The sequence below is a fragment of the Lethenteron reissneri genome, chromosome 36 (assembly GCF_015708825.2).
Source record: "Lethenteron reissneri isolate LAM-NWPU_2019-01 chromosome 36, ASM1570882v1, whole genome shotgun sequence".
Lineage (NCBI taxonomy): Eukaryota > Metazoa > Chordata > Hyperoartia > Petromyzontiformes > Petromyzontidae > Lethenteron > Lethenteron reissneri.
In genome coordinates this window covers 11778880-11805993 of record NC_083814.1, presented here as the reverse complement: position 1 = coordinate 11805993, position 27114 = coordinate 11778880, and the positions used below count along the sequence as shown (strand labels likewise).

The 27114-nt window shown below is 56.4% G+C and overlaps 1 protein-coding gene across 7 annotated transcripts in view; it reads right to left on the bottom strand.

Annotated features, from left to right (window-relative positions):
- ACAP1 (ArfGAP with coiled-coil, ankyrin repeat and PH domains 1) overlaps nt 1-27114 on the bottom strand; it is a 77847-nt gene that overhangs the window by 26398 nt on the left and 24335 nt on the right. For 6 of the 7 annotated variants that reach the window (XM_061566145.1, XM_061566144.1, XM_061566140.1 and 3 more), the window contains 8 exons: nt 22214-22333; nt 20524-20577; nt 15871-15929; nt 14804-14987; nt 9990-10034; nt 9434-9529; nt 7553-7627; nt 6382-6393 (listed from right to left, as the gene is read on the bottom strand). In XM_061566145.1, coding sequence (XP_061422129.1) covers nt 6382-6393; nt 7553-7627; nt 9434-9529; nt 9990-10034; nt 14804-14987; nt 15871-15929; nt 20524-20577; nt 22214-22333 — 645 coding nt within the window. Of the gene's footprint in view, nt 1-6381; nt 6394-7552; nt 7628-9433; nt 9530-9989; nt 10035-14526; nt 14546-14803; nt 14988-15870; nt 15930-20523; nt 20578-22213; nt 22334-27114 lie in introns of those variants that run through there. The other variant, XM_061566147.1, reaches the window with a different exon arrangement.

Below are 27114 nucleotides of genomic sequence, written 5' to 3'. Positions count from 1 at the left end.
TTCTTTCTGACTGCCCTGTTCTTCACCTGAGGACGGCTGCTTGCGTTGTGGCCGAAACGTCGTGAGAATTGTATTTTATTATGTTTTATTTTTATTACTTTATTATTTCCCTTCTACGTGACTTTACCGAAAGAACCAAGAAGATTCCGATTCTGATTCTGAAAGGGCAGCAACGTGACAGGGACCGACGCGGCGCAGAGGTGGCCAGGCGGCTCGTCAGTGTGTCAAGCTGGCACCGCTGGGTGCGAGTCCAGGCTTGGGGCCGCCTGCGCGAGAACCAGGCCCCTTCTGGTGCAGTGAGTTGATGGTGTCAGCTCCGGTCGACAACCAACAACAAACGATTTGAGAAACCTGCACCGTTGTTTTATCTCTCGTACCAGCAGAATGACCTCCGCAATTGCAAATCCGGCGCGATGACCGCTAACACCACGGCAGGCGATAACCACGAAGACAGTCCGCTCTTCTGTAGCGCGCGTTTTCATGACGCGGATTGGATACATCGCCATCGGTTGAACGGAGCTACGTCGCGCGAGTAGGAATAAGCGGCCGTACGGCTGCCTCGGCGTAGCGTCACACGGGGCGGGATTGCTGCTGGATACTTCCAGATGCTACCCACGCGCCTCGGCCTTTGTTCAGCCTGCGTAAGCATCTCACGCGTTATCGCGGACGGTGTTTTACCCTATATCATATATAATTATTATTATAACGCGATTTTTCCTTAACGCGGTGTTCTTCAGGAATGTAACTACCGCGTTATAGAACACGACTGTCCGATTTCACAGCCTTATTTGCGCGCGGTTTTCACATTCTGGTTAAACAACGTCAAATTTGCAGCGCCACCGCCGCTGCAGCCGACACCGCCACACGGCGTCTGCTCGCTCTGGTGAAGAGCGGAGAACGGCTCGGAGTCGCGAGGAGGAGGAGAAACCACGGACGAGTGGGAGGGAAGGCAGCAGCAACAGCCACGCAGTGGTGAGCCGCCACCAAATTCCCCCCTCCCTTCCCAAGCTCTGCAGTCCTCTACATAGCAAGGTATTACCGGCCAATTGACGAGCGTTTATACACGAGGGAGGAGACCAGAGAGCACTCTGGCGGGGAGGGGCGGCAACGCTCGACTCCGCACGGACGGAACAGCTGGAGGCCACATTCGCCGCACCGCCTTCGCCCGGCAATCGCAGGGCGCGGCACCCCACCCACGAGGGAAAAGGAGTTCCACAGCAATGCAGAGGTCGCAAACGGGTTTTGATTCCTTACCCGTACCCGGCCGTACCAGGGTCGCAAACGGGTACCCGTACCCGGCCGTACCCGTACCCTACCCATACCCGGCCGGGTATGGGTAGGGTACGGGTATCGGCTACCTGATTGCGACTTCTGGGATGAAGCCATGTTGCAGGCGCGGGTGGGTTGATTCTAGGAACTTGAATTGTGAGAAGAGACAAGACGTTGGGAAATGAGTGACAAACGGTTACTCACCAGTGGCTCACGGCCTACCCGTACCCGGCCGCACCAGGGTTGCAAACGGGTACCCGTACCCGCACCCAGCCGGGTACGGGTAGCCGGGTATCGGGTAGGGCACGGGTATCGGGTACCCGGTTGCGACTTCTGCAGCAATGTCCACGTGTGCGCCATGATCCACCGACCCTCGCCGCTGCCGCCGCAGTGCTGGGCGTACGCACCTCATGGATGCGCGCTGCGCTTCTTTCGCGCCGCACGTCGCCAGCCGTGCTAATCGGAGTTGGACCACCGCGGCGCGGCCGCTAACCGTCCGTTATTTTGTTTAAACCGTGCCATCCCACACTTCCTCCCGCCAACCCCCCCCCAAATAACCTTGGACGATCGCGAGTTGAGCGTGCATCGTGACGCGAGCGCGAGCACGCGCGGTGAAAGCCGGCGAGCGCTCCGGCGCATTAGCATACAGCTGGGGCCAGAGCCCACTTTGAGTTTTTGGTGTCGAGAAAGACGGCAGCCTTTAAAAGAAGCTTTAAGCCCAATGACAAATTTAACATGAGAAACGAATTGAATGGCGGTGGGGGGAGGAGGGGGGGAGACTCGGAGAAGGAGCGGGGTAAGAGAACAAAAGTTTTAAAAAAGTAAAACAAACGGCACCGTCTGTGCTTCAGACGCAACAAAAGCGGCATCTGCCGCCACCAGCCTGCGGGCCGGACGGCGGCGGCCTTGTTAGCGAGCGCACGTTAACAAACATCACCGCTCGCAGGGAAGAGCCAGCCGTGACCTCCCTCCAGCCGTGACCTCCCCCCAGCCGTGACCTCCTCCCACCCGTGACCTCTCCCCACCCGTGACCTCCCCCCACCCGTGACCTCCTCCCACCCGTGACCTCCCCCAGCCGTGACCTCCTCCCACCCGTGACCTCTCCCCACCCATGACCTCCCCCCACCCGTGACCTCTCCCCACCCATGACCTCCCTCCAGCCGTGACCTCCCCCCACCCGTGACCTCCCCCCCACCCGTGACCTCCCCCCACCCGTGACCTCCCCCCCACCCGTGACCTCCCCCCACCCGTGACCTCCCCCCACCCGTGACCTCCCCCCCACCCGTGACCTCCCCCCACCCGTGACCTCCCCCCCACCGGTGACCTCCCCCCACCCGTGACCTCTCCCCACCCGTGACCTCCCTCCAGCCGTGACCTCCCCCCACCCGTGACCTCCCCCCACCCGTGACCTCCCCCCACCCGTGACCTCCCCCCACCCGTGACCTCCCCCCATCCGTGACCTCCCCCCATCTCAGGCGAGCACAGTGGATGTTGCTCGTCACCGTCGGCAGATCCCCTGAGAGCCGTGGTGGGAATTCCACATTCCCATGGTGGGGACCAGTTTTTATTTTTCAAACCCAGCAACGCAGAGCATCGCGGTGGTCATGGGCCGAGTCACACCCACCTATCCCCATCCCTCACCAGGATTTGAACTCACAACGTTATGATCGAGTTAAAGGTGTATTTTTAGTATTACTACGCTTATTCACTTAGGAAAGCCTTACTCGGTCTCAATAACTTTTTTCAGGAGGGCCTTGCCAGATTTTAGCAGTCAGGGGACAATGCTGATATGTGTAATTGAGTAATTTGCACCTAATCTCTCAGCATTGGAATGTTTGTTCAATACCAGTTACATTCACACACTCACCTACTCTCACTCACTCACTCTCATAGACTTCCTCTCGTAGTTTCTCACACAATCACTCACCCACTCACTCTCACACCGTCACTCACTGTCACAACGACTTACCATATGTAAGGGTTATTATGTATTAATTTCTTGAAGCGGAGACTCGCAGACAGAGTGGGCGCTCTGCACGGCGCCATAGTGGTGAGGTGTTAACTACCTCGCCTGGTATACAGGAGGTCACGGGTTCGATCCCGACCCCGATGACTGCATATTTGGAGTTTGCGTGTCTCTTTCCCCGTGGTCGTGTGGATTTTTCTCCGGCTCCTCTGGTTTTTCCCTCCACAATTAGAATCAACATCACCATGCGTGTAGAGTATTTGGCTGCAATGAATTTCCACGCGATAAGCCGCTTCCGTTGAGCTATCATCTGTGGCAGCCAGGTCGCTTCGGAAAAAGAGCTACGCAGTGGGGCCCTACCTCTTGAGTTTCAGGCTTTGCACCCTCACTCACTTCCTCTCACACCGACTCACTCCCCCACGCTCTGCAGAGCCGGGGCTAGAAACAAACTCTACGCGGAGAGAGAGGCTGCCCCGAGTCGGGAGTCGAACCCGGGCCGCTGCACCGCCCTGCGCCCCCCCCCCCCCACCCCGGAGTGGACAGAGATATCGACTTCTCAAGTCTCTGAGCTGCAGCGTGGCGAGTTGCGAGTCTGGCCTGCTGAGTGGGTGGTGGAGTAAACGTAAAAAAAAAACGAATTCGGTAAAAATCTCACACGTGCCGCAGGGCTGGGTGCCCGCTCCGTCTGCGAGTCCCCGCGCTGTATAATAATAATAATGAAATAAAACAAGCCCCTTACATCTGGTAACGATTACAAAAACTGACAATAATACACAAACTCAGTTGGGTAGACGTTGGAGTTCACGTCGCTTGAGAAGACGCTTTAGCGTGTGCTCCCAGCGTCATCGGCGGCGTTTGCACCGCCACCGACTGTGGGCCCGCGCAAAGCCTTGCTTTACTTACTCATCTCCATACATTAAATTATAAATAATAATAATATATATAAATGTCAGGTGGCTGTCGATGCCGCCCCACACCCCGCCAACGCTTCCTTCCTCCTGCCAGATCAAGCAGAGTCGACAGACGCGAAGAAAGCGGGGGGAGTTCATTTGAGCCGGGGTCTGCGCATGTCTGGGTATGGCAAATATTTCACCCCCCCTGAACACCACATCCAGTATACCCGCTCGCTGTGGCTGTGGCTACCACTCGTCAGATGGTCACCTACTCCAATCTAACCAACGAACTCCGGAACATACACAGCGATGACAGTACACCTCACCACAAGTTTCAAACAACACGTGGAATCGTGTATGTGCGTACGTGCCTAGGTTGAACGTCTTCCGCACCGTACGTAGCCAACCGTGCTTATCGGAGGTGTACAAAGGCCTCGGCGGCTTCTGCGTAACGATGCGAAAACCCATCGGCAGTTCCTGAAGAAGTGCGCTGTGCTCCTCTTGTCTGAGATAACCATCAGGACAACTTGAGCACACGTGACCAAACGGCCCGATGATTTCTCGCTGGATCAGAGTTTTTTTCCGCGGCAGTACCGCCATCGTTCGGCGCGACGTCCGACGTTTCGCTCCGGGAGAGAATTCGGTACCCGACCGCAACCCAAAAAGAAAACACCGTCGTGACGACGACGACGACGACCGTGAGAAAGGGCGACTATCTTGCAACTCTCTTGTCAAGGGAAAGGGCGACTGTCTTGCGACTCGTCACAACTCTCTCGTCGTGACGACGACGACGACCATGAGAAAGGGCGACTCTCTCTTGCGCTCTCGTATTCCGCTCACGCCACCGCCGCGGTGGCGGCGTCGATGCCCTCAGCCACCGCCGCTATTTTAACCCGGAGAAAAGGAGAGAGAGGCCCCAATGCAAGCCTCGGTTTTTGTTTTGTTCCGTTTCCCCGATGCCATCTGGCACCGGAGTGAGTGCTCAGCTCAGCGAGCGGGGTGGGGTGGCCGTGGGGAGGAGGGAGGGAAGTGGGGGTGTTGGGAGAGCAAGGAGGGCAGTGCGGAGAAGCGAGGCACGGGGAGGTGGTGGGAGTGGAGATGGGGTGGTGGGGGCGAGGGGGAGTGAGGGCTTGCAGCTGCAGGCACAGAGGCTCAATAGCTTAGACGCCCTGCCAGGGGTCCTTGGCTGCACCCAGCTGCCCGCGGTAGTGCGAGAGCTGGACGCTGCTTCTCAGGGCCTCACAATGGCCACGCTTCATAATGGCCAATTCAGAGACAACCGAGTCCAGGACAGCTGACACAGCCTGGGTTCGAGCCCCGGGGCTGGGTGCCTCTCTTTCTCCGTCTCTCTCTCTCTCCCTCGAGGGTCTATCATGGCTAAGATAGAGATGCTGGGTATGTGCGTCCCATCCTCTCGCTGGGTTCACAATGGCCATGTCAGCGCCACTGAAATCTGCGTTTGACCCGTGGGCTTTAAATCCAAGTGAATCCGGCAACGAGGGCTTACAATGATAAATATAGAGTGCCCACGATACACGGGGCATAGATTAGGAGTTTATACGGCGTTTCATTTAACAAATCCCCGTTATTTACATGATGAACTGCAAACCGATTTACATCTTTGTAACGTCATTAAAGATTGCTTCTTACATCGTGAAAAAAAACACAAGTCACGTAAAACAAAACGGGGAGAAAAAGACTTGCAAGCTCCAAATATACAGCAGACATCAGGGTCTGGATCGAACCCGCGACCTCCTGTATAGCAGGCGAGGTAGTTAACATCTCGCCACCGTGGCGCCCCTTACGTAAGTGACGCTGCTGGTGGTTCAAGGGAAGTCCCGGTGAACGCCGCAGCTCCGTATATAAATGTCCAAATGAGAAGCCACTTTTTGCTGAGCTATCATTTGTGGCCAGGTCGATTTTGAAAAATAAGTTCATGCATCAGTGGGCTCTGCCTGGTAGGATGGGGATGGTTTCGTTTTATTTGCGTGCGTTTGGGCGACTTCTTGTACTTTGCACTGCTATTGCGTTTGTCGTTGTAACGTCATGATCCCGTGTCCCTACCGGACATCTGTGAAAAAGAGCTTCACAGCTCATCGGATTCCTCCAGTACAGCATAAATAAATACTCGGCTTCTGCTATGCAGACCGCCTCCCCGATGATCCCCGCATGAGCGATAACAACATCCGAGCCGGGCTCTCGGCCGGTCAAACGGAGGTCACAAAACGAGGACCCGCGGAGGAGCCGACTCACCTGTATTGTCGCCTGCAGAGCGGGCGAGAGCGGCGTAGCAGGCGGGAGGTGGAGCCCCGGTGAACGAGGGTGGCGGGGCAGTGGGGAGGGAAGTGGGGGGCAGGAGAGACACGCACAGGAGCAGCATTAGCAGCGGCCAGGCCACGCTGGTTGGGCCATCTCGAGGCCCTTGCCTGTCTCTTGCACCTCCCTGCTGCACATGCCCATGCAACTCCACGCAACCCCATGCAACTCCACGCATCCCCATGCAACTCCCACGCAACTCCATGCAACTCCACGCAACCCCATGCAACTCCACGCAACTCCATGCAACTCCACGCATCTCCACGCAACTCCACGCATCTCCATGCAACTCCACGCATCTCCATGCAACTCCACGCATCTCCATGCAACTCCACGCATCTCTATGCAACTCCACACATCTCCATGCAACTCCACGCATCCTCATGCAACTCCCACGCAACTCCATGCAACTCCACGCAACTCCACGCATCTCCATGCAACTCCACGCAACCCCATGCAACTCCACGCAACCCCATGCAACTCCACGCATCTCCATGCAACTCCACACATCCTCATGCAACTCCCACGCAACTCCACGCAACTCCACGCATCTCCATGCAACCCCCCCGCAACTCCACGCATCTCCATGCCACCCCCACGCATCTCCATGCAACTCCACGCATCTCCATGCACTCCACGCATCCCCACGCATCCCCATGCAACCCCACACACCCCAGTGCCTACCCGAGCCTCTCTCCGCACTTCTCTTCATATGTGTGTCTCGCTGCTTGTCCCTGTGCCTCCGCACACGTCCCCGTGTGCCGCCGTGCGTCGCTGTGTCCACCACGTGTCCCTGTTGTGTCTGTGTCCCCCGCGTGTCCCCCGCGTGTCCCGTGCGTGTCCACCGCGTGTCCCTCTTGTGTCTGTGTCCCCCGCGTGTCCCCCACGTGTCCCCCACGTGTCCCCCACGTGTCCCCCGCATGTCCCCCACGTGTCCCCCACGTGTCCCCCGCGTGTCCCCCACGTGTCCCCCGCGTGTCCCCCGCATGTCCCCCACGTGTCCCCCACGTGTCCCCCACGTGTCCCCCGCGTGTCCCCCACGTGTCCCCCGCGTGTCCCCCACGTGTCCCCCACGTGTCCCCCGCGTGTCCCCCGCGTGTGCTCGCACCTTCTGCTGGATGAGCGCGTGCTTGTGCTCCATCTCCCTCTTCTCCACGGCCGACTCCACCACCAGCTGGTCCAGCTGGGACACAGCGAGGAAGGGGGCACCATGGCCGCGCGCCGCTCAGCGGGGGTAAACTCCACGGTCTTATGCCGGGCTCCAGATTTTACCTCCTCGCACGACGAAGAGTTGTTGGCACACGGACGCTAAGTACACGAGCCTCACCGTCTGGAACTCATTTTTACTGACCCCAGAGTGATGATAATGATGATGATTGATAGAGCGACGAATATTATCATGCTGGTGGGATAAAGGTGCGTTTTGGCCTCTTTTCAGTGGCCGTGTCAACCATTAGGAGGGATCAACATCGTCCCAACGTTGCATTGTTACTGGGTGACCTGCATCACAGGGCTTGCCAGGTGTTGGAGGCATGGCGGGCTGCAAGAGGTATGGCCAGGTCATCGTATGAAACAAGTTGTACGTATGTACGTTGAACTTCTTTCGCACCGTACGTAGCCAAGCCGTGCTAATCGGTGGTTGCAGAGCGGGTTGCTGGGTGCGCTGTTCTCCGGGTTCCCGCACGAACACCAAATTCTCGGAAACTCAATTGGCCAAGCGCCGTCGTCGGGATGCGCCAGAGGAGTCGAAGAATCCTCCCGAGCTACTCGGCACACAAAGCCGTGAAACATCTACCACGGTGTCCGGCGTAGATCCCCCGAGTTCCGGCGAGATGGGGCACATTGGACGCAACAACATGGGCCGGATAACGGTTACGAGGGCCCTAAGGCGAATAGGAGGGAAAGGCCTCACAATGTACTGCATATTGCAAACAAGCAAAACATTATTAAGTCATGAAAAGTACGTATTAACCTTTGTAAAAATTAACACGTGTATTCGACTCAGGGTGAATTCATCGAACATAAATCGCTCCCTGGCAGTGCTACACCGTCGCTCAGCTGCTACTTCAACGCGGAAGCGAGGGCCTAAAGGGCCTAGGGCCTAACGCCGACAGCCTCATTGGCTTGCGGGTTAGTCAGGCCCTAGCGACTCTCAACGGCCACATAGTGGCTCCCTCCCACAACCTTCATTTGAATTCCGCCCTTATTCTCAAACGAAGCGTCATCTTTTTTGACTATTCAAACTTTAAAGACGGGGGAATAAAACAAATAGTAATAAAAGACCCCCGCACACAAAACAACAAAATGAATCAAATAGCGTCGGTGGCGGAATGCCACGTGTCCCCGAGACATCGTGGCCTACATGGGTCGGCAGCCAACGCTGACTGGGCGGGGAGAGGAAAGGGAGAGTGTGGGAGAGCGAGGAGAGAGCAAGAGGAGACGGAGCAGAAGAGAAACAGAGAGAGAGAATGGAATGGAACCGAGTTCAAGATAAACAGGGAACGGCAAGAGCAGGGGAGAGAGAGAGAAGGTGAGGGGTGGGGGAAGCTGTTGGTAGGAGGAGAAGGGGAGAGAGTGAGTCAGGACAGAGAGAGGAAGAGGGAGGGAGAGATGCAAGAAGGGAAGGAGGCTGAGAGTGGGAGGCAGAAGCAGAACTACAAAGGGCTGGGGGAGGAGGGTTAGAGACAGCGGGGGGGAGGGTTGGGGGGAATACGTGTGAAAGAAACCTAGAGGAGTGGGGCCGGCTAAGGCTGCATGCGCACACACGAGTCGACACGTGTGCATTCACACACACACACACGTGCAGACGCGTGTTTGTGTGGATGTACATGTGTACATTCACACACACACACAGACACGTGTACATCCTACCGGTCCCGCTGGTCCCACCGGCCCCACCGGCCCCACCGGCCCACGTAACGAGCCGCCGACGGCTCTCGCCGTGCCGTGCGCCGGCTTCGCGAGCCTCAGCGGTGGCGACCCCGCTCACCTGCGAAGCGAGGTTCTTCATGTAGGGGTCGAGGTTGTTGAGGAGGTCGAAGCCCTGCTGGAAGAAGGCGTACTGCGCGTGCATGTAGGAGAGCATCTGCCAGGGGGGGGGAGAGAGGCGCGCGGGCGCGGTGAGAACCCAGACAGAGTAGACGGGGACGGGAGGACAGGCGGGCGGGCAGACGGACAGGCAAGGAAGACGGGCAGATAGGGCCACGGGCAGACAGGCACGGAAATTGGACGAATAGATGGACATGCAGGCAGGCAGGCAGACATAGAGAGACGATAGGGGAAAGGCCAGTGGCGATTGGAGCCAAGAGGGAGCGACTGCGCGAGTGGGAGACGGTTAGAAGCGCGGAGAGAAGCGAGGGGGACGGGGGAGACGCCAGGATGAGTTGAGGAGGTGAGAGGGGCGGACGAGGTGCGACGGAAAGAAACCTCGAGAGGGAGATTCTGTTGGGGGGGGATTAACGATGGAGAACAACACGGCAGAGCGGACGGCAGTCAACGGCGTCACAGCCGGGAAAAGAAAAAAACACGAAACCCCGAATCCGTACCGAATCGAGAACCTCCAGTCTCTTTTTGGTCTGAAGAACGTTGATCTGCGAGACAGAATGAGACAAAATGAGACAAAATGAGACAAATTGAAACGCGACGATCACACGGACAAACGGGCAAAGGCAGCGATGATTCCCGATCCCCATGGCGCGACACACAGGGGTCGATCGGTCAATTAAAAAAATAATAAATGTGTAATTAGTCGATGACTCTGAACAGCATCGTGCCTCCCGAAGGTGGGAAACCCCCGCCCGCCCCCGCCCCCCCCACCAAGACGATTTGTTTTCGTTTCTTTCAAACATTTTCAGCCGTTTCACCAGAACCGTCGGCTGCTTGTGGGGCCCCGTGGCACCGCGCTCACTCGCTACTTGCGGCGTAGGTTCGCGGTTCGAATCCGTCGGGCCGCCCTGGTGATTACTGCGGCGTGCGCGTGTGCGTGCGTGTGTGCGTGTGTGTGTATCAGCCGGTAGAATAATACACACCACCCGCTTCCAAGATCCTCACGGGTTCCTAAGCGATGCGTCGCCACCACGTGCATCGGTGTCGCGTCACACGTGCGCACGCAACACGCGTCTGTGTTACGGTTATGGAGGACTGTGGGGTTTTTATTTTTTTCCGTTAAAATAATGGTTTCCTGAACTTGCAGGTTTGGCGCCGCGCCATCGGTGCTCAGCGTCCCCCCCCCACCCCCTGCCTGCACCGTTTAGGTCGCTTCCCATGCAAAAACAACGGTGCGTACGCGATGAAGGGAGGATCGCACACACGTACACATGCACACAGAGACAACGATCCCCCGTATAGCCTGAACAGACCGTTGGGGCAAGTGCTGTTGGCGAGCACCTATGAAAGCGGGACCGGCGCACGAAGGGGTGGGTCGCCAGCACCACGCCCGGTCGCCATTGTCTCCCCAGTGGCGATGTTTACCCACCACACTAGGGACTCATTTGAGGCCGAGTCGCTCTAGGGGAGGCCCAGGACTGGTTCAGATTATCGTCACTGGTGTTGGCCATGAGCGGAAATCGAACTCGGGTCGCTGGGTTCATAGCGCGGCGCGCTAACCACTACACTACCCCACACCCATACACACATACAAGGACAAAGATCCCCCCATAGCCTTTAACAGGATGCTGGGGCAAGTGCTGTTAGCGAGCACCGATTAAGGCCGGCACGGCACACCTGTGAGGAGGGGTGGTGTGGCAAGCAACACCACGCCGGGCCGCCTTTGATTCCCCAGTGATGATTTTTATTACACACAGCACCAGATGCTAAGTTAAAGCCAAGCCATCCTAGGCGGGCAACCCAGGACCAGTTGGTAAATTTGTCAACGCTGTTGGCCGAGACCGAGAATCAAACTAGGAAGGCCAGGTTCGTGGTAACAGCGCGCTATCCACTGCGCCCCCGCTCTATACGCACGCGCCCACGCACGCCAGGAGCGTTCAACACACGGAGCTTCGATCGTGTCGTGTCCAGAGGCAGCACCGCCAATGCTGCCTCCCACTCACTCCTCCTTCTCTGAGATTTGGAAAAATCGTTCCAACGTCTCCACCAGTGGGAGCACCGGGGCCGCCCGCCAAGTCGGCGCGTTTCGGCCGAGATATGCGACTCTGGCCCAGAGTTTTCTCGCGATCAAACGAGCGTTTCGCGGACGGAGGGCGAGGTGGTGGTGGTGGTGGTGGGGGCGCAGATTTCCGTTGGTCATCACTGGGATTTCCCCATCCCTTTGCTGGGAATTAGCCTCTTCGTAGAATACAGTATAACAAAAATGGTTTTCATCGTCAGCCAAGGTCAATCCACTTCCTCCGCCGTCACCTCTCATGATCCTGCGATTACCGCAGAGCCTGACCTCTGCGGTCTTCAAAACATGCAGCAGGCAACATTTCAATGGCCCCTCCTTCTTCCACAGAAGGGCCATTGCCCAAAACGTGGCCCATTACAGACGTGATCACATGTAGCGACGTATAAATATATACACATAGAGAGAGAGATTTTCTGGTCAATCGTGGGCGGATAAAGTCCGGATTGGAACCCCCCCAGGATTTTGGCGTCACTTTGCGTTGTAAGACCCCGACGAGAGGGCCCTTCAGCACCCATCCGGCTCAACGCTTGGCCACGCGAGCCTCCAGCCGACACTCACCGCGCCCGCCACACTCGCCGCGCTGGTGCAGCGGTGTTGGCATGGGCCCCCCGCCCACCCATCCATCCATCCGCCCACTCCGCCGTGCACCACCTGCCCGCTCAATAGCCACGCCACCCTGGCGGTGGTCACGGGCACGAGCCACGTCACCTGACCCGTGGAATTGGCGCCCTGTGTCTTCGGTTTCGGGGTGGCAGCAGAGGAGCCGATTTGTAACCAGGGCCTGGCGCCGCCGGTGTTGTGCCAAACCCCATCGCAGTAGACGGCACGGTTTGTGACAGGGCCCTAGGCTGATTGTGGAAAATGTGATTGGCAACGTACGGTGTGAAAGAAGTTCAAGATACATACAAGGAATGCAATGGGGGGCCCCCCTGTTCAATTTACCCGTGCCCCCCTTTGTGGACCGGTGGCTGGGTCACTCCAGCCCGCCGGCTTTTTAAACCTTGATTTAAAAAAAACATTCCGAAGTGATTTCCTGCTTAAAGCAGCATCAAGGCGGCGCTCATTCCCAGTCTACACATCTGTTGAAAGTGATCATTCCACGCTTCGGGCAAATGGCCCTGCTGCATAGCACATCACTGCTGTGACAAGAGGCCGTCGCTGCGACGCAGAAGGGCCACAGATACAGGCAGAGTTATCGATGAATGCCATTGAGTGTTTTTAACGAGCAGGTAAGTATCGTGAAGGGGATTTGTTGCCTGCCCCCACCTCACCACTAGCGGGTCCTGGCCAGCCACACTGAGCCCCCCCCCCCCCCCGAACCCCCCCCCCCCCCACCACTTCAAGGTCTAGGGGGGTCCTGGAGCGCGGCGTGGTTCGAGCTGCTGAGTGGATCTCATCGGAGGGAGGGAGGAGCCGCTTACATTAAACACGACGCGCGTGCACAGACCTTCAATTAGTGTATTGATTGATATTGACTTTACATGTGTGCGTGTCAATGTGGATTTTTGTGCGTCTGTGTGTGGAGGGAGTGGTGGCGCAGTGGTTAGCGCGCCGGTGCTATGGACCCCGGCGACCCAAACTCGATTCCCGCTCACGGACAACAACCAGTGACGATTATCTCAACTGGTCTTGGGCCTCCCCTTAGTTAGCCTCAAAAAAGTACCTGGTGCGGTGTGTAGATGTAGCGACGTAGCATGGGTCACTACGGCACGTAGCGCTGGTTACTGACAGAGCGGGGAATTATGGGTGTAGCAGCCGATGCAGTCCCATGGAATGGGTCACGAGGGTGCGTAGCGCTGGTTGCTGGCAGAGAGAGGGCATCCGAGGACGTAGCAGCCTGGTCGGCTAACAGGGCACGTGATAGGCCGGGGTAAGGGATGTAGGGCAAAGGCTACAAAGGGGACACGTGGGGTATAGCCCAGAACCTTCTGGTAGGTTCCATAAGGGGGCGTGGCCGAGCGCGGAGCCAGGCCACGCTGGGGGGTATAAAAGGGAGGTCCCGAGGCTGGATCGGGGCTGTCGTGTGGAGTGGAACCTGTCGTGCCGCGTCTGACCTCTGCGATCTTGTCTCCTCGGCGTCGTGGGTCAGGCGGCGTCCTGGCTGTCCTCACCCTTCCGTAGTTATCCCGCGTGTGAACAGAAGTGTTTAAGTGTAGAATAAACGCATGTGCCTCCTACTATTAGTGTCTCCAAAGTGACTCGCTACATAAACATCACGACTAGGGAGACAAAGGCGGCCGGGCGTGGTGCTGGCCATCCACCCCCACGTGTGCCACGCCGGCCTTCGTAGGTGCTCGCTAAGAACACTTGCCCCAACAGGCTGTTCCAGGCTATACGGGGGATCTTTGTCTTTGTGTGTGTGTGTGCAAGAAAAAGGACTTCATGAGAACAGGATATTAAAAATCTATGCCGATGCAGATGCACACTCACAGTAACAATTTCACTTTCCATGCTCGTTCTGGTTCTAAGGGTTGTTGGATGTATCTGCTTTTCTCCCAGTCACGACTGCCTGCGTGCGCCTATCCAGTAAGGAGTGGTGTTGTGCTGTTGTTGTGTTATTGTTGAGTTTTTACTGGTTTGTTGTTGTGTTGTTGTGTTATTGTTGTTGTTGTGGGGGTGCTTGCGTGCCCGTGCCTGTAGCGCGTAGTCGAGCGTCAGGTGTTGTTGTGTTGTCGTGTTATTGTTGTTGTGATGTTATGTCGTTGTGTTGTTGTTGTGATATTGCTGTGCTGTTGTTGTGTTATTGTTGTATTATCAGTGTGTTGTTGTTGTGTTATTGCTGTCGTTGTATTGCTGTTACGTCATTGTATTATTGTTGTGTTCTTGTCGTGTTGTTGTTGTGTTGTTGCTGTGTTATTGCTGTCATTGTGTTGCTGTTACGTCGTAGTGTTATTGTTGTGTTGTTGTTGTGTTGTTGTTGTGCTATTGTTGTTGTTGTGGCGGTGCTCGCGTGCCCGTGCCTGCAGCGCGTAGTCGAGCGCCAGGTGTTGTTGTGTTGTTGTTGTGTTATTGTTGTTGTTGTTGTGGCGGTGCTCGCGAGCCCGTGCCTGCAGCGCGTAGTCGAGCGCCAGGTGTTGTTGTGTTGTTGTTGTGTTGTTGTTGTGTTATTGTTGTTGTTGTGGGGGTGCTCGCGTGCCCGTGCCTGCAGCGCGTAGTCGAGCGCCAGGTGTTGTTGTGTTGTTGTTGTGTTGTTGTTGTGTTATTGTTGTTGTTGTGGTGGTGCTCGCGTGCCCGTGCCTGCAGCGCGTAGTCGAGCGCCAGGTGGCGGAAGCACTTGCGTGTGGAGGCAAGGGCGGCGCTCGCCTCCTCCATCTCGTGCGGCCGCGTGCGCGACACCTGCGCGTTGCGCGCCAGCGCCCCCTCCATGTCCTCGCTCATCTTCTCAAAGTGCTTCTTCGTCTCCTTCAGCTTCTTCACGTCCCTGCGGGGGGCAACGCAGGGGTGAGGGGGTGGGGGGGGTGGGGGGGAGGGAGTGGCGGCGGGGGGGGGTTGGTGGGCCTTAGTCGGATGGGAGCGGATCGGAAGGGGGGCGACGGATCGGCGGTTGGGTGCCGCGTTGACGTCGCCGTGACCTCCGCACTCTCGCCCTCGTAGAGACAAAGATCACCCGTGTGGCCTTAACGGACTGTATGGGCAAGTGCAGTTAGCGAATAGCAACTATGAAGGCCGGCACGGCACACGAGGGGGTGGGTGGCCAGCACCATGCCGGACCGCCTTTGTCTCCCCGGTGGCGATGTTTACACACAGCATCGGGTACTCATTTGAGGCCGAGTCGACCTAGGGGAGGCCCAGGACCAGTTCAGATAATATAATCGTCACTGGCGGTGTTGGCCGTGAGCGGGAATCGAACTCGGGTCGCCCTAAAGCTCACACTCTCACTCTGACACTCATCATCACATTCTCTCACGTTCACACTCAACACACTCATCCTTATCCTCACGCACTCACACGCTCAACACACTCATCCTTATCCTCACACACTCACACGCTCACCCTTACACTAACAACACGCCTGTGATCACAACTTTAGTCTACACACACAAAGACAAAGATCCCCTGTATAGCCTTAACTGACTTTTGGGGCAAGTGCTGTTCGTGAGTAGCGCCTACGAAGGCCGGCCCGGCACACGAGGGGGTGGGTGGCTAGCACCACGCCCGGCCGCCTTTGTCTCCCCAGTGGTGATACTTATACACCGCAGCAGGTACTCATTTGAGGCTGAGTCGACCTAAGGGAGGCCCCAGGACCACACGGACAGAGACACGCGCACGCGAGATGCACAGCCGTCGCACGGCCGCCCGCTTACTCTTTGACGAACTTCTGCAGCTGCAGCTTGATGGAGCGGTGTGCCTGATCGAACAGCACCTGTGGGCGCACAGAGCGGACGGTGACACGCGGCGTCTCAGGGAGCCAGGGAGAACCAGGGGGCGGCCGAGGGAGTGCGCCGGGGGACAGCGCAGGGCAGGCGGTGGCGGCGACGGCGTGGATACCGTGCAGGAGAAATGCACGGCGCGAAACGAACGCCTCAGCAAGGCCGTGCTCGCTAGGGGCGAGGACATCACGTGAACTGTCCGCGTATCCGTGGCCGAACAAACGAGATGGACAATAATGCGAGCGGGAAGGACAATACAAGACGGGCGATACAAACGAGGTGGACAACGCAAATGAGACGGACTCATTTGAGGCCCAGTCGACAACGGTGACGGTTTAAATGACCGTAAACTCTGGCCCAGGCGGCACAGTGGCTGGCGCCAACAAACGGCTAACGTCAGCGGCGAGCGGCGTCTCGGCCGGCGGAAACGGAGCGCGGGAAAAGGTCAGCCAGAGGTCGCAACCGGGTACCCGATACCCGTACCCTACCCGATACCCGGCTACCCGTACCCGGCCGGGTACGGGTACGGGTACCCGTTTGCGACCCTGGTGCAGCCGGGTACGGGTACGGGTAAGGAATCAAAACCCGTTTGCGACCTCTGAGGTCAGCCTAGAGGGGTGCTTCCGTCAATTCCTCAACGTCATCGCCCGTCATCAGCCACGCTCAATCCACCGCTGGACAAAGGCCAATCCCAAAGGCGTCGCCCATTGCGTAACAGAACCGGCGCGGAGCTCGCTTCTCCCCCGGACAGATCGCCATGGAGATGTCTCGGCAGAGGTCGCAAACGGGTTTTGATTCCTTACCCGTACCCGGCCGCACCAGGGTCGCAAACGGATACCCGTACCCGTACCCGGCCGGGTACGGGTAGCCGGGTATCGGGTAGGGTACGGGTATCGGGTACCCGGTTGCGACCTCTGTGTCTCGGCCTTGCCCGACGTGCCCATGGCACGGGAGCAAGAGGGCAGTGTTCGTGAATAACAAACAGTAGCAGCAACACGGCCGAGAGGCGGGGAGGGGGTAGATTTTTCTGGCCCAGGCGTGTACAGGCACGTGTTCTCCGAGCATTGTTACGCAATCCCGTAGACAATAGATTTGGTAGTCACGACACATTTTTTAGAACCCGCCCGCGGGCGCACACACGCGGGCAGAATGCATGGGCGCAGCCCTGCAAACGCGCCGCGTTCAGCGCAACCGCCGGCGGAAGTGACCTCCACCCGAGGGAGCTTCGGATAGCCCCTCCAGACTCGAGCATATTACCCCAGGGTAGTTAGCCCGCCTGGAAGAGCGGGGGTTTCCCACACGTTATCCCAACGCCACCACTCGCGTCCCTGGTTACCCGTTTATACCGCTGCTGTTTTTCGTATCGCAGGGGGATGCCCATTTAAAGCGCGCGAGAGCGCTCTGCCAAGGACCGGTTCAGATGTGACTCGCCGCTGCCACCGGTCGCGAGCGGGAATTGAACTCGGCCGAGGCCGGGTTCGTAGCGCGGTGCGTTGTCCGCTGCACCACCACTCGCGCCAAGCGCTCATCATCGGCCGTGGCTCAACCGGGGGGCAGGCGCCTGCCCCCGCAACGTCGAGATTGGCGAGGCTCGACGGGGCGTCCTCCTCCGACGTCTCTCGAGCGTGCGATCGTCCCGAAAAGCGTTCCCCGTCGCGTGCCGCTCGACGGCGCAGGCGGTGGCGGCGGCGGCAGCGCGCGAGGCCGCGGTACGAAGGGGGTAGCGGTGAGACGGAGCGCCACAGGCGTCGAGAGGATCGGCAGCGCACAAACATTTGGAGGGTGACAAAGCAGACGAGCAAAATTGATTCTTAAATCGAATTTGTGACCCCAAAATATGTTGGGGTGGGCGGCTGGTGGTAAGGGGGGGTGGGGTGTATCATTAATTTGCCCAGTGATGGGATTCCCTGGCTAACGAGGGCTAAGAAGGTTTTATTTTGCTAGAATTAATTTACTTTGGTGTTTAATTTGCGCCGAAACAAATAATTCCACGTGGCAACTGGAGGCGAACGTTTTTTTTTCGCGATTCGTAACGTTCATCAAAGGAAGCACATAAAAAAAACAACAACAACAATGCCCATTGTTAACCCAGGGCAATGTCACACGTTCACCATTACAGCGAAGGTCTATTGTGGTCCACGCATCTCACTGTAGAATCTCCCCGGCCCCGTGGTCTGTCACCTGCGACCCGCCGACTGCCAACTCGCCCCCAGGGTGGTTGATGTCATCGGCAACCAGATGACTCCCCACCGCCCCCAATAACCCCCATTGTCTACCCTCCCAACCACCACCACCCTTCCACTGTCGCTTACCGAGGCATTACATCACCATCGATGCACACACCGAGGCCAAACAGGGGGCCCCCTACATTGTTATGGCAGGCACGGGCTCACAAAGCCTGAACGCTTTCTCTCTCTCACTCTGCCGCACACTGAGCTCAGTATCTCTCCCTCTCGCAATCGCTCGCTCACACTCTCTCATTCCTCTCGCTCTCTCTTGCTCATTCTGTCGCTCTCTCTCCGTTGCTCTCCCCTCGCTCTCTCTCCGTTGCTCTCCCCTCGCTCTCTCTCTCACTGTCACGATTTCGCTCTCTCTCTCTCACTATCTCGCTCACACTCTCTCATTCCTCTCGCCCTCTCTCTCTCTCATTCACTCTCCAACTCGCTCACTCTGTCACACTGCCACTTGCTCTCTCTCCCTCTCTGTTGCTCTACTCTCCACATCGCGATTTCGCCCGCACGCTCTCATCTCCCTGTCACGATTTCAATCGCTCGCTCACCCCCCCTCTTTCGCTAACCGCCCCCCCTCTCGCTCACCCTCCCCCCCTCTCGCTCACCCCCTCTCGTTCGCCCGCCGCCTCGCTCACTCCCTCGCCCCCCCTCACTCCCCCCCCGCCGCTCAGCCCCCCCCCCCTCACTCACCCCCCCTGCACGCGTACACACACACGTGCTCCCCTCCCCCACCCCCCCCCCACGTTGCCGGTTCAAAGCTCTTAAGCCGCTGACACAGAAAACAGAAATAATAATAAAACAGCGCCCATCATCAGCTGGCCTCGAGTGGAGCTTTTTTTAAAAGGGACATTGCGCAACACTCGAGTCGGGGCGGATTTGAAATTCGTTCCGATCGCGCCGTGACCCGCGTTGTGCCGTGATGACAACGACAACAACAACGACTACAAATACATTCCGACCGGTTCGTGTCGGGGCCCCTAAAACCGCTTGCCGTGTCTGTTTCCCCGAGACGAGGCCAGATTTACGGGACATCAAAGGAGGCGGGTGGGTGGGAGCTCATAATGGCCATGTCACGGGCACTAAGCCGACTTGTGTTTAAGATTCTCCAGGTCCGAATTCAAGGTCTCTCCGCCGACATTTAACCTGATTGACAAGCGTGGCGAGTTGATGCGGCTGGGGCCCTGACAAAGACAAAGATCACCTGTGTAGCCTTAACAGACCGTTGGGACAAGTGCTGTTAGCGAGCACCTATTAAGGCCGGCACGGCACACGAGGTGGTGGGTGGCCAGAACCACCACGCCCGGCCGCCTTTGTCTCAAATGAGTACCTGGTGCACCGCACCAGGTACTCATTTGAGGCTGAGTCGACCTAGGGGAGGCCCAGGACCGGTTCAGTGAGTGTTGGCCGCGAGCGGGAAATCGAACTCGGGTCGCCAGGTTCGTAGCGCAGCGTAGCGCTAACCGCTACACCACCGCTCCCCTACGAAGGGCCGGCACGGCGCATGAGGAGGTGGGTTGGTGGGTGGCCCCTGACACCACCACCACCAAAGACAAACGCACGAACAAGTCCCTAAACAAATATCATTTGGTCACCCAACTCAATTTCACGAACAATTCCAGCAATTAATAAAAAAAAACAAGCGTTCGTAAGAGATGATCATTTTTTGGGGTCAGAATCGCTGGCCGAAACTAAAATGTGTGTCGTACACCCACCTCCACCTGGCTGTAATCGAGTTTTTAGTCCAGAAGGAAACAGGAAGATTTCTCCACGAATCTGGCTGTCGCCTGATGATGCTGGTTGTTGCAATTACCAGAGAAATGTCACGGTACTGGAATTGTGAATGTTGTGGAGGGTTTACTCTCCAACACACAACCGGTATTATTCATAATCATTCTGGCGAATTGCCCGATGATGCTGGATGCAATTACCAGCAAAACGTACTCAAAAATTGTAAATATTGTGGTTTCACGCTTCAACACACCGGTGGGCTAAAGCAGTGAACTATTTGTCTTTTGTCAACGTGACACTTTTTTACTGATTGGCCGTGTCGGGTGGTGGAGGGTTACGACACATTTATAAATAACGCGATCTAAACCCAAAAACGTTGATTATGAACACAACCGGTAACTAATTGGCATGTTGTGTTTACGTGACAAACCTTACTGATCGGCTGTGTCGGGTGGTGGCGGGTTTAACGATGCATCTATATTTACGCCATGTAACCCAACACAAAAAAACCTCTTATGGATGTAATCGAGTTGTCACGTGATGAACAAACGGTTGTGTCGTACACCCTCCTCCGCGTTGGGCGGAGGGTTTATTTGTTTGTTTGTTTCGAAGATCTCACAACGCTCACCGTGTAAAACTTGACGACCTCCTGCAGGCCTGAGGCAAACTTGTCCAGACACTCCTGTTGCCATGGAAACAGGGGGGCCCGGGGGAGGTGGGGGGGGGGCATCACTCACGGTTAGCAACGCTCACGGTCACATGATGCTCATGATGATGGTGGTGGTGGCGATGGTGGTGGTGATGATGATGGTGATGTATAGGGGTAGCCACAATGGGAAACAAACAGTTGCATGATACTGATGACATTGGTGAAGATGGTGATGATGACCATGACAAGAATGATGATTCATGATGTCGTGATGACGAAATTAATTGATGATGTTCGCCGGTGATGATGATGATGATGGCGGCCATCACTTAGCAACACTCCGGCGACGATGGTGATGCACCATCCCCTTCCCTCCGAACAACAGGAGCCGTCATATTCATGACGCCAGGATATCTGACGATCACATTATCTCTTGAGGAGCCACACCACACTGTACGATTGTTTACATCTCGACATCGGCAGCTGTTGTTGTTGCCGCTGTCGCTGACTTTGACATTTTAAACCCAAAAACCAGCGTGGAAATTCAACCCGGCAGTTTTTTAAAAATACTTATTTTTTTAAACAAGAAACTAAACAGCCGTGCGCGATAGGCGTCTCGGCCACTCGACGTTTACTCGCTATCGATTTATCCGAGCGCCAATCCTCGACAGGAAGGGAGAGACGGGGAAAGGAGGGTCATGCAGAGGTCACGTTGAGGCCACGTGAGGGGTCCCGTGGGGGTCATGTTGAGGTCACGTGAAGGTCACGAAAGCTCAGCCGCAGCCCCCTGCCCCCTCAATCCCAGAAACGGGTTAGTCTCTTATCTCAGACTGGAGGAATCTGATGAACTATGAAGCTCTTTTTCACAGATGTCCAAGATAGGGGGAGGGGGGGTCATGACACCTTCAATCGCCCTGTTTTGTCTTTGGCCATTTACGGTTTTGGGCATGAGCAGTGGTGATTCTTAAATAAATATCTCCCACCACTCTTATCAATACACCCCATCAAATCTTTTAACGGTCTCGTCTCTGGGGTACGGAGCCGTCGCGAGCACAGGGTTCAATCGCCCAACCGAGGAGAGAAACAGCCGTCGCAAATCGGCGGGGTGTCTGTAAACGCTGAAGTGTTCATCTGGGGGAAGTTTTGCATGGTCCAGTCAAGGGGTCTCTGCGGACAAACGCCGTTGATGACATAACATCTCAACATCATCGCTTCCTTCCTTCTGCCAGATCCAGCAATTGTTGCACAGAGGAAACTCAAACCTCTGAGGTCAACGCTCACGATCTCCCTCCCGTCTGGCTCAGAGAGTCTTCGTGAGGCCCTTCTTGCGCGAGGGCCACGAACGCTGCCCCCAGCGGGTGAGGGGGGTGAGGGGGGTGAGGGGGGCAATCGACCCCCCACCACCCCCACCCCTCGAGTCCCCAGTGAAATACACTGAATGTTTTTTGTTATTGATGTCAGGAGGTCCCTATTAAACTAATTTATTTAAATTTCAAGGACTACCACCACCGCCGCCCCCCCCATCCCCCCACGTGAATCAGCTTGCGTGTGTCCCGGGCGACCGATCGTGGATACAGGGGAGCAGGAGAATCCGCGGTGGTTACGAGGAACCACATCCCCCGGGGGGGGGGGGGGGTGGGTGGGCGGGTGGGCGGGCAGAGCTCCTGACCACGAGCATGTCGTCCTTGCGGGACTGGGTGACGAGGTCCCGCAGCCCGTTGACGAAGAGGCGGTTGGCCACGTTGTACGCCTTGCCCGCCTCGATCATCCCCCCGCACAGCTTCACCAGCTGCGAGGGCGCGGGCGGGGGGAGAGACGGCGAGCACGCACACACACACACACACGCGCACACACACGCACACACAAGCACACGTGCACACACACACGCGCACACACGCACACGCGCACACACATTCGCACGCACACACAAACGTTTTCACGAAATGGAGTTTATTTTGTTTTAACTGACTGAGAAGAAGCCAAGTCACTAAGAGTGACATGGGGGTGGTCGTCTGCTTGTAGGGGGGAATGATTGCTACGTTTGGACAAATGATAGCAATCGTCGCCACCCCCTCTCCTGGCACATTTGACAAACAATTGTACAATTAAAAAGTCTCCAGCAGTGCGCGGCGACTGTGGCCACGTATACGGACGTATGCTGAACTTCTTTCACACCGTACATAGCCAACCGCGCTCATCGTAGGTGCGCGGGAAGGACAACAAACTAAAGACAACCCAGAACAGGACCACGGAGCGGGTAATTGCATGAAATTTGTCCTAACACCCCCTCCACCGCCCAACAAGAGCCACATAAGTTGTCACGCGGCGCGTGTGCACGCGTGGAGCGACCGGGCAGATTACCCCCCCTGCCTCGGAACGCTCGCCACTTGGGGTGGGAGAGAAATCCCAGGACCGGACCCGCGTCCTGACGGTGCTCGACGCAGCTGCAAGCGAAGCGTCGCGCGTAATCCGATTTGGCAGCTTGGGTCGTGAGATATCCCAACCGGTTTGACGCGGACAGTGCTGTGATGTTATCTCGGCGATAACGGCCCCATCGCCCGGCACACGCGGGTTGCATTTACACGTTCCGTAATTAATTCGCCATTATATAATCCGATTGTAGGACTGCTTGCTACATTGGGCACCTCTGGTAGTGAGAGAAAGAGAGACACACACACCACACACACAACAGCCCCAGGGCTCAAACACGGATTCTCACAGTGAATGGCCAAGTTATATTCACGCACGCATCATCTGATGGGAGTGGAGTGGTGGCGCAGCAGTTAGCGCTTCGCTGATGATGAACCCATAGACCTGAGTTCGATTCTTCTCCAAGGCCGACATTAGCTGTGAGTGACATCTGATCGGGCCCCGCTCCCCCCTTAACCGAACTGCACTGGCCAGCATGACCAATGTGACATGAGGGGGGGGGGGGGCGGGGTTCATCCAGCAGTTGATTGACGAAGCCCTGTACATTAGAATAAGAATAACAATCAGATTATGTCACCCAGGAATCGGGGCTCAAAAACCCAGCTGTTTGGGGGCGACGGGCTCCAAATGTCAATCATCAGGCTTCCTGAGCGAGCGAGGAGGAGAGGACACCCAGGGCTCGGGTTCGAACCCAGGCTGGGCAGCACAGCGGCTGCACGGAGGGGAGGGCAGTCGGCAACGTCCCGGCCATGGTGACCACCTCGGCCGTACAGTGCGCGAGGCTCAGCGGCGTGTGGTGACGTCAATTCCCACGGGAGGAAAATCGCAGGGAAAAAAAAATTCCAATAAAAAAATAAATTGTGGCCTCGCTCTCTCCCCCTGCTCGCCGCTCTCTCTCCGCCTCCTCCCCCCCCCCAAACTCCACTCCATCCGTCTCCCACTGCCTTGCTCGTGACTGCCTCCCCCCCCTCCCTCCCTCCATCAATTTCTGCTTCCTCCCCCCCTCCCTCCTTCCCCTCCCTCACTCAATTTCTCATTCCCTCCCTCCTTCCCCTCCTCCCTCCCTCCCTCTCTCCTTCCTTCTCCCTCCTTACCTTCGGTCAATCCCCTCATTCCTGCTCTCCCATCATTCCCACCCCCCTCCAATTCCTCCCCCTCCCATCTGCCTTCCCTCACACTGCATCTCTCCCATCCTCCATCCTCAATCCCATTCTCCTCCTTTCCCCTCTCCCACCGATCCCTCCCTCCCTCCTCCTCTCTCTCTCTCCCCTTGCTGTCCGGTTACTCGAGTCGTCGAACGAGGAAATCGACGTCTCAAGTTCATCGGCGTCCAAGCTCCACGCCAAATCACCGTTGACTTCTCCACAACGTGGTCATCATTTCAAAGACCACAACCCCCCACCCACCGGGGGAAGGATGATGGGCTGAGTCAACCTCGTGCCCGACCAGGAGTCGAACTCTTGACCTTGCCTGCGGGTGGGGGGGGGGTCCACTGGACCGGCTGACAACCGCATTGTGTGGTCGTCCTGTACGGATAGACTCACCGCTCACCCCCCTCCCCCGCCATAGGAATGTGGAATTTCCCCCGCTGAATCAGGACTGTGAGCAGCAGACGAGCACCGATGAACGAATGCCTCAATGCTCGAGAGAAATCGCACCGAGCCCCCAAAACAAATCGGGGCACGGATACCCTCCTGCTATGGTGCGCCTGTGTTCGTGCCAAGCTGGGGGCGGGAGGGGCAGAGAGGGTGAGTGGGGAGATGTAGTTGGGGGAGGGTGGGGGAATGGAGGGGGTTGTCAGCATCTGGAGGGTGTTTGCTGGCGGGAAACGGCCAAAACATCAATGCTTTCCGGTTCCCAAACCCAGCAGCCTGCCGCTGCTGCTGCATCGGCTCCGCTCGCCTTACACTCGCTCCGCTCTCTCTCTCCGCGCTCTCCATTCTCTCCCCCCACTCTCTCTGTTCCCCCCCCCCCCCGCCGTGCCCCGCTTCCAGTACCCATGAGATCTACACTCACCTCGCTCACCTCAAGCTCCCTCTCTGCGTCTCTCCCCCCACCACACACACACTGGGATCATCACCTCTGCTACTCCTCCTGACGCGGTAGTCTGCTGGCCTGGCCACCAGCATGTGACATCGTGGTTGTTGCTCTGCATAGACATCGTCATCATCAGCCGTACGAAAGAAGAAAGAACGAGACCTCCCAGACACTAAAGCTGTCATCACATCTTACCCCATATCACCCCCCACATACAACAACCACAAAAATGTAAATAGCCACCACGATCATAATTTTATGTTTAATACCATTAGGCTTCCACGACCAATATCATCCATAAGAGATGTTTTGGGGGTTAGATCGTGTAAATATATAAATGTGTCGTTAAACCCGACACCACCCGACACAGCCAATTAACACTTACAATCTGAGCACAGATTGGAGAGCCAAGCCACGACATTTACAATCTGAGAACAGATTGGAGAGCCAAGCCACAACATTTACAATCTGTGCTCAGATTGTAAATGTTGCGGCTTGGCTCTCCAACACACAGCGATTGGCATGTTCTATTTACTTGACAAACATTACTAATTGGCTGTGTCGGGTGGTGGCGGGTTTAACGACACATTTATATATTTACGCCATCTAACCCAAAAAAAACCCGTATTATGCATAGTATAACGATTACAACAGCCTACCACGAAACCAACAAATCCAACCACGACTGCAACAACAATTTACAACAACCGTGACCACAGCGGTTGTAATGGCCAGCGCACTGGGACCTGCAATCCAGAGGTGACCAGTTCGATTCCATCTCCAGGCGCGGCGGTCGAAAACAGTGGGGCGGGTCCCTGCCTCTCCCAGCCAGACAAGCGTGCACACCACCACCACCGCCGCCGCCAACACGGTTGAGGCGATCGGCGGCAGGCCAAAGCGTTGGCACGCCTTAAGATCTTGCGACACGTCCGGTCAATGTGGAGGAGTAGGTCAAATATCACGCGAGGGTTCACTCCGGTGGAGGTGCCTTCCGCAAGCGGTGGCGTGAGGCGAGCGGTTGCAGGGCTGCGCCCGGACATTCTGTTGTTTGTTTTTAACAGCTACTGATCTGTACCGTGTTCGTCTTCGACCACAAAGACGACGATTGTTCCGCGCTGCTTAAAGTTTTAGCGGAGGGGGTCAAGATCAGAGAAACGGGGAGGATCAGAGAACGGATGGAAGAAAGGAGTGAATTGTCAAATCCGTAAATGATGAGAAAAAAAACCCATGATAGCAGAAGGATAGCGGAGGCCGGAACACCCCGTGGTGTGGCTGTGAGGCCTCCACCGTGCAAAACATCGTTCCCAGAGGCAGACTTGGCAGCAGTGAGAATTGGTGGCTTACACTGTGCTGGTGAGTTCTAACGTGGACGAAGCCGGTCCACAGTTGTCTATCTGTTGCATCTCGGCTGCTTGCCTGAAGGTGGGTCACATTTTCTCAAATTTACTTTGATGCCGAGCTAAGACAGCAGGACCACAGCACAGTTACAGTGGAACCTCGGTATACGACCGCTTTGGAATACGTCGAATTTGGCACACGTCGTGTTTTTTCGAGAGAGAAAATGTCTTGGGATACGACGTCTTGCTTGGGATACGACGCGTTTGCTAGATGAGTCACCGCGTACCCGCGTAGACCCCGTTCACGACTGAAACAAAGCGAGAGGGGCGGGGTTGAGGCACGCCACGTGACCAGCGCAGCTGGCAGCAGCGCGGTCACGTGGCTTCTGTATACATTTTAGTAATTGGTGTCTAAATTATTTTATACAACCCCATTAATGTATAATATGCCATGTAAAATATCATTTATTTTCCTCTGGAACGGATTATTTTCTTTTCCTTTATTTATTACGGGAAAAATTCGTTTGGTATACGTCATTTTCGGTATAAGTCCTACCTTCTGGAACGAATTAACGACGTATACCGAGGTTCCACTGTACTTGGGAACTGCTGATGGTTTTAGAAGAACGCACAAAAGGCCGAGCGATTCACGTACGCGCTTTCGCGGCGCGTCTCGTGTTGGGGGAGCTCCGGTGCAGGAAGGGGACTGGAGGTGTGCGGGAGAAGGAATGATCGGGGGTCAAAGATGTCGGGGATGAGAGGATGA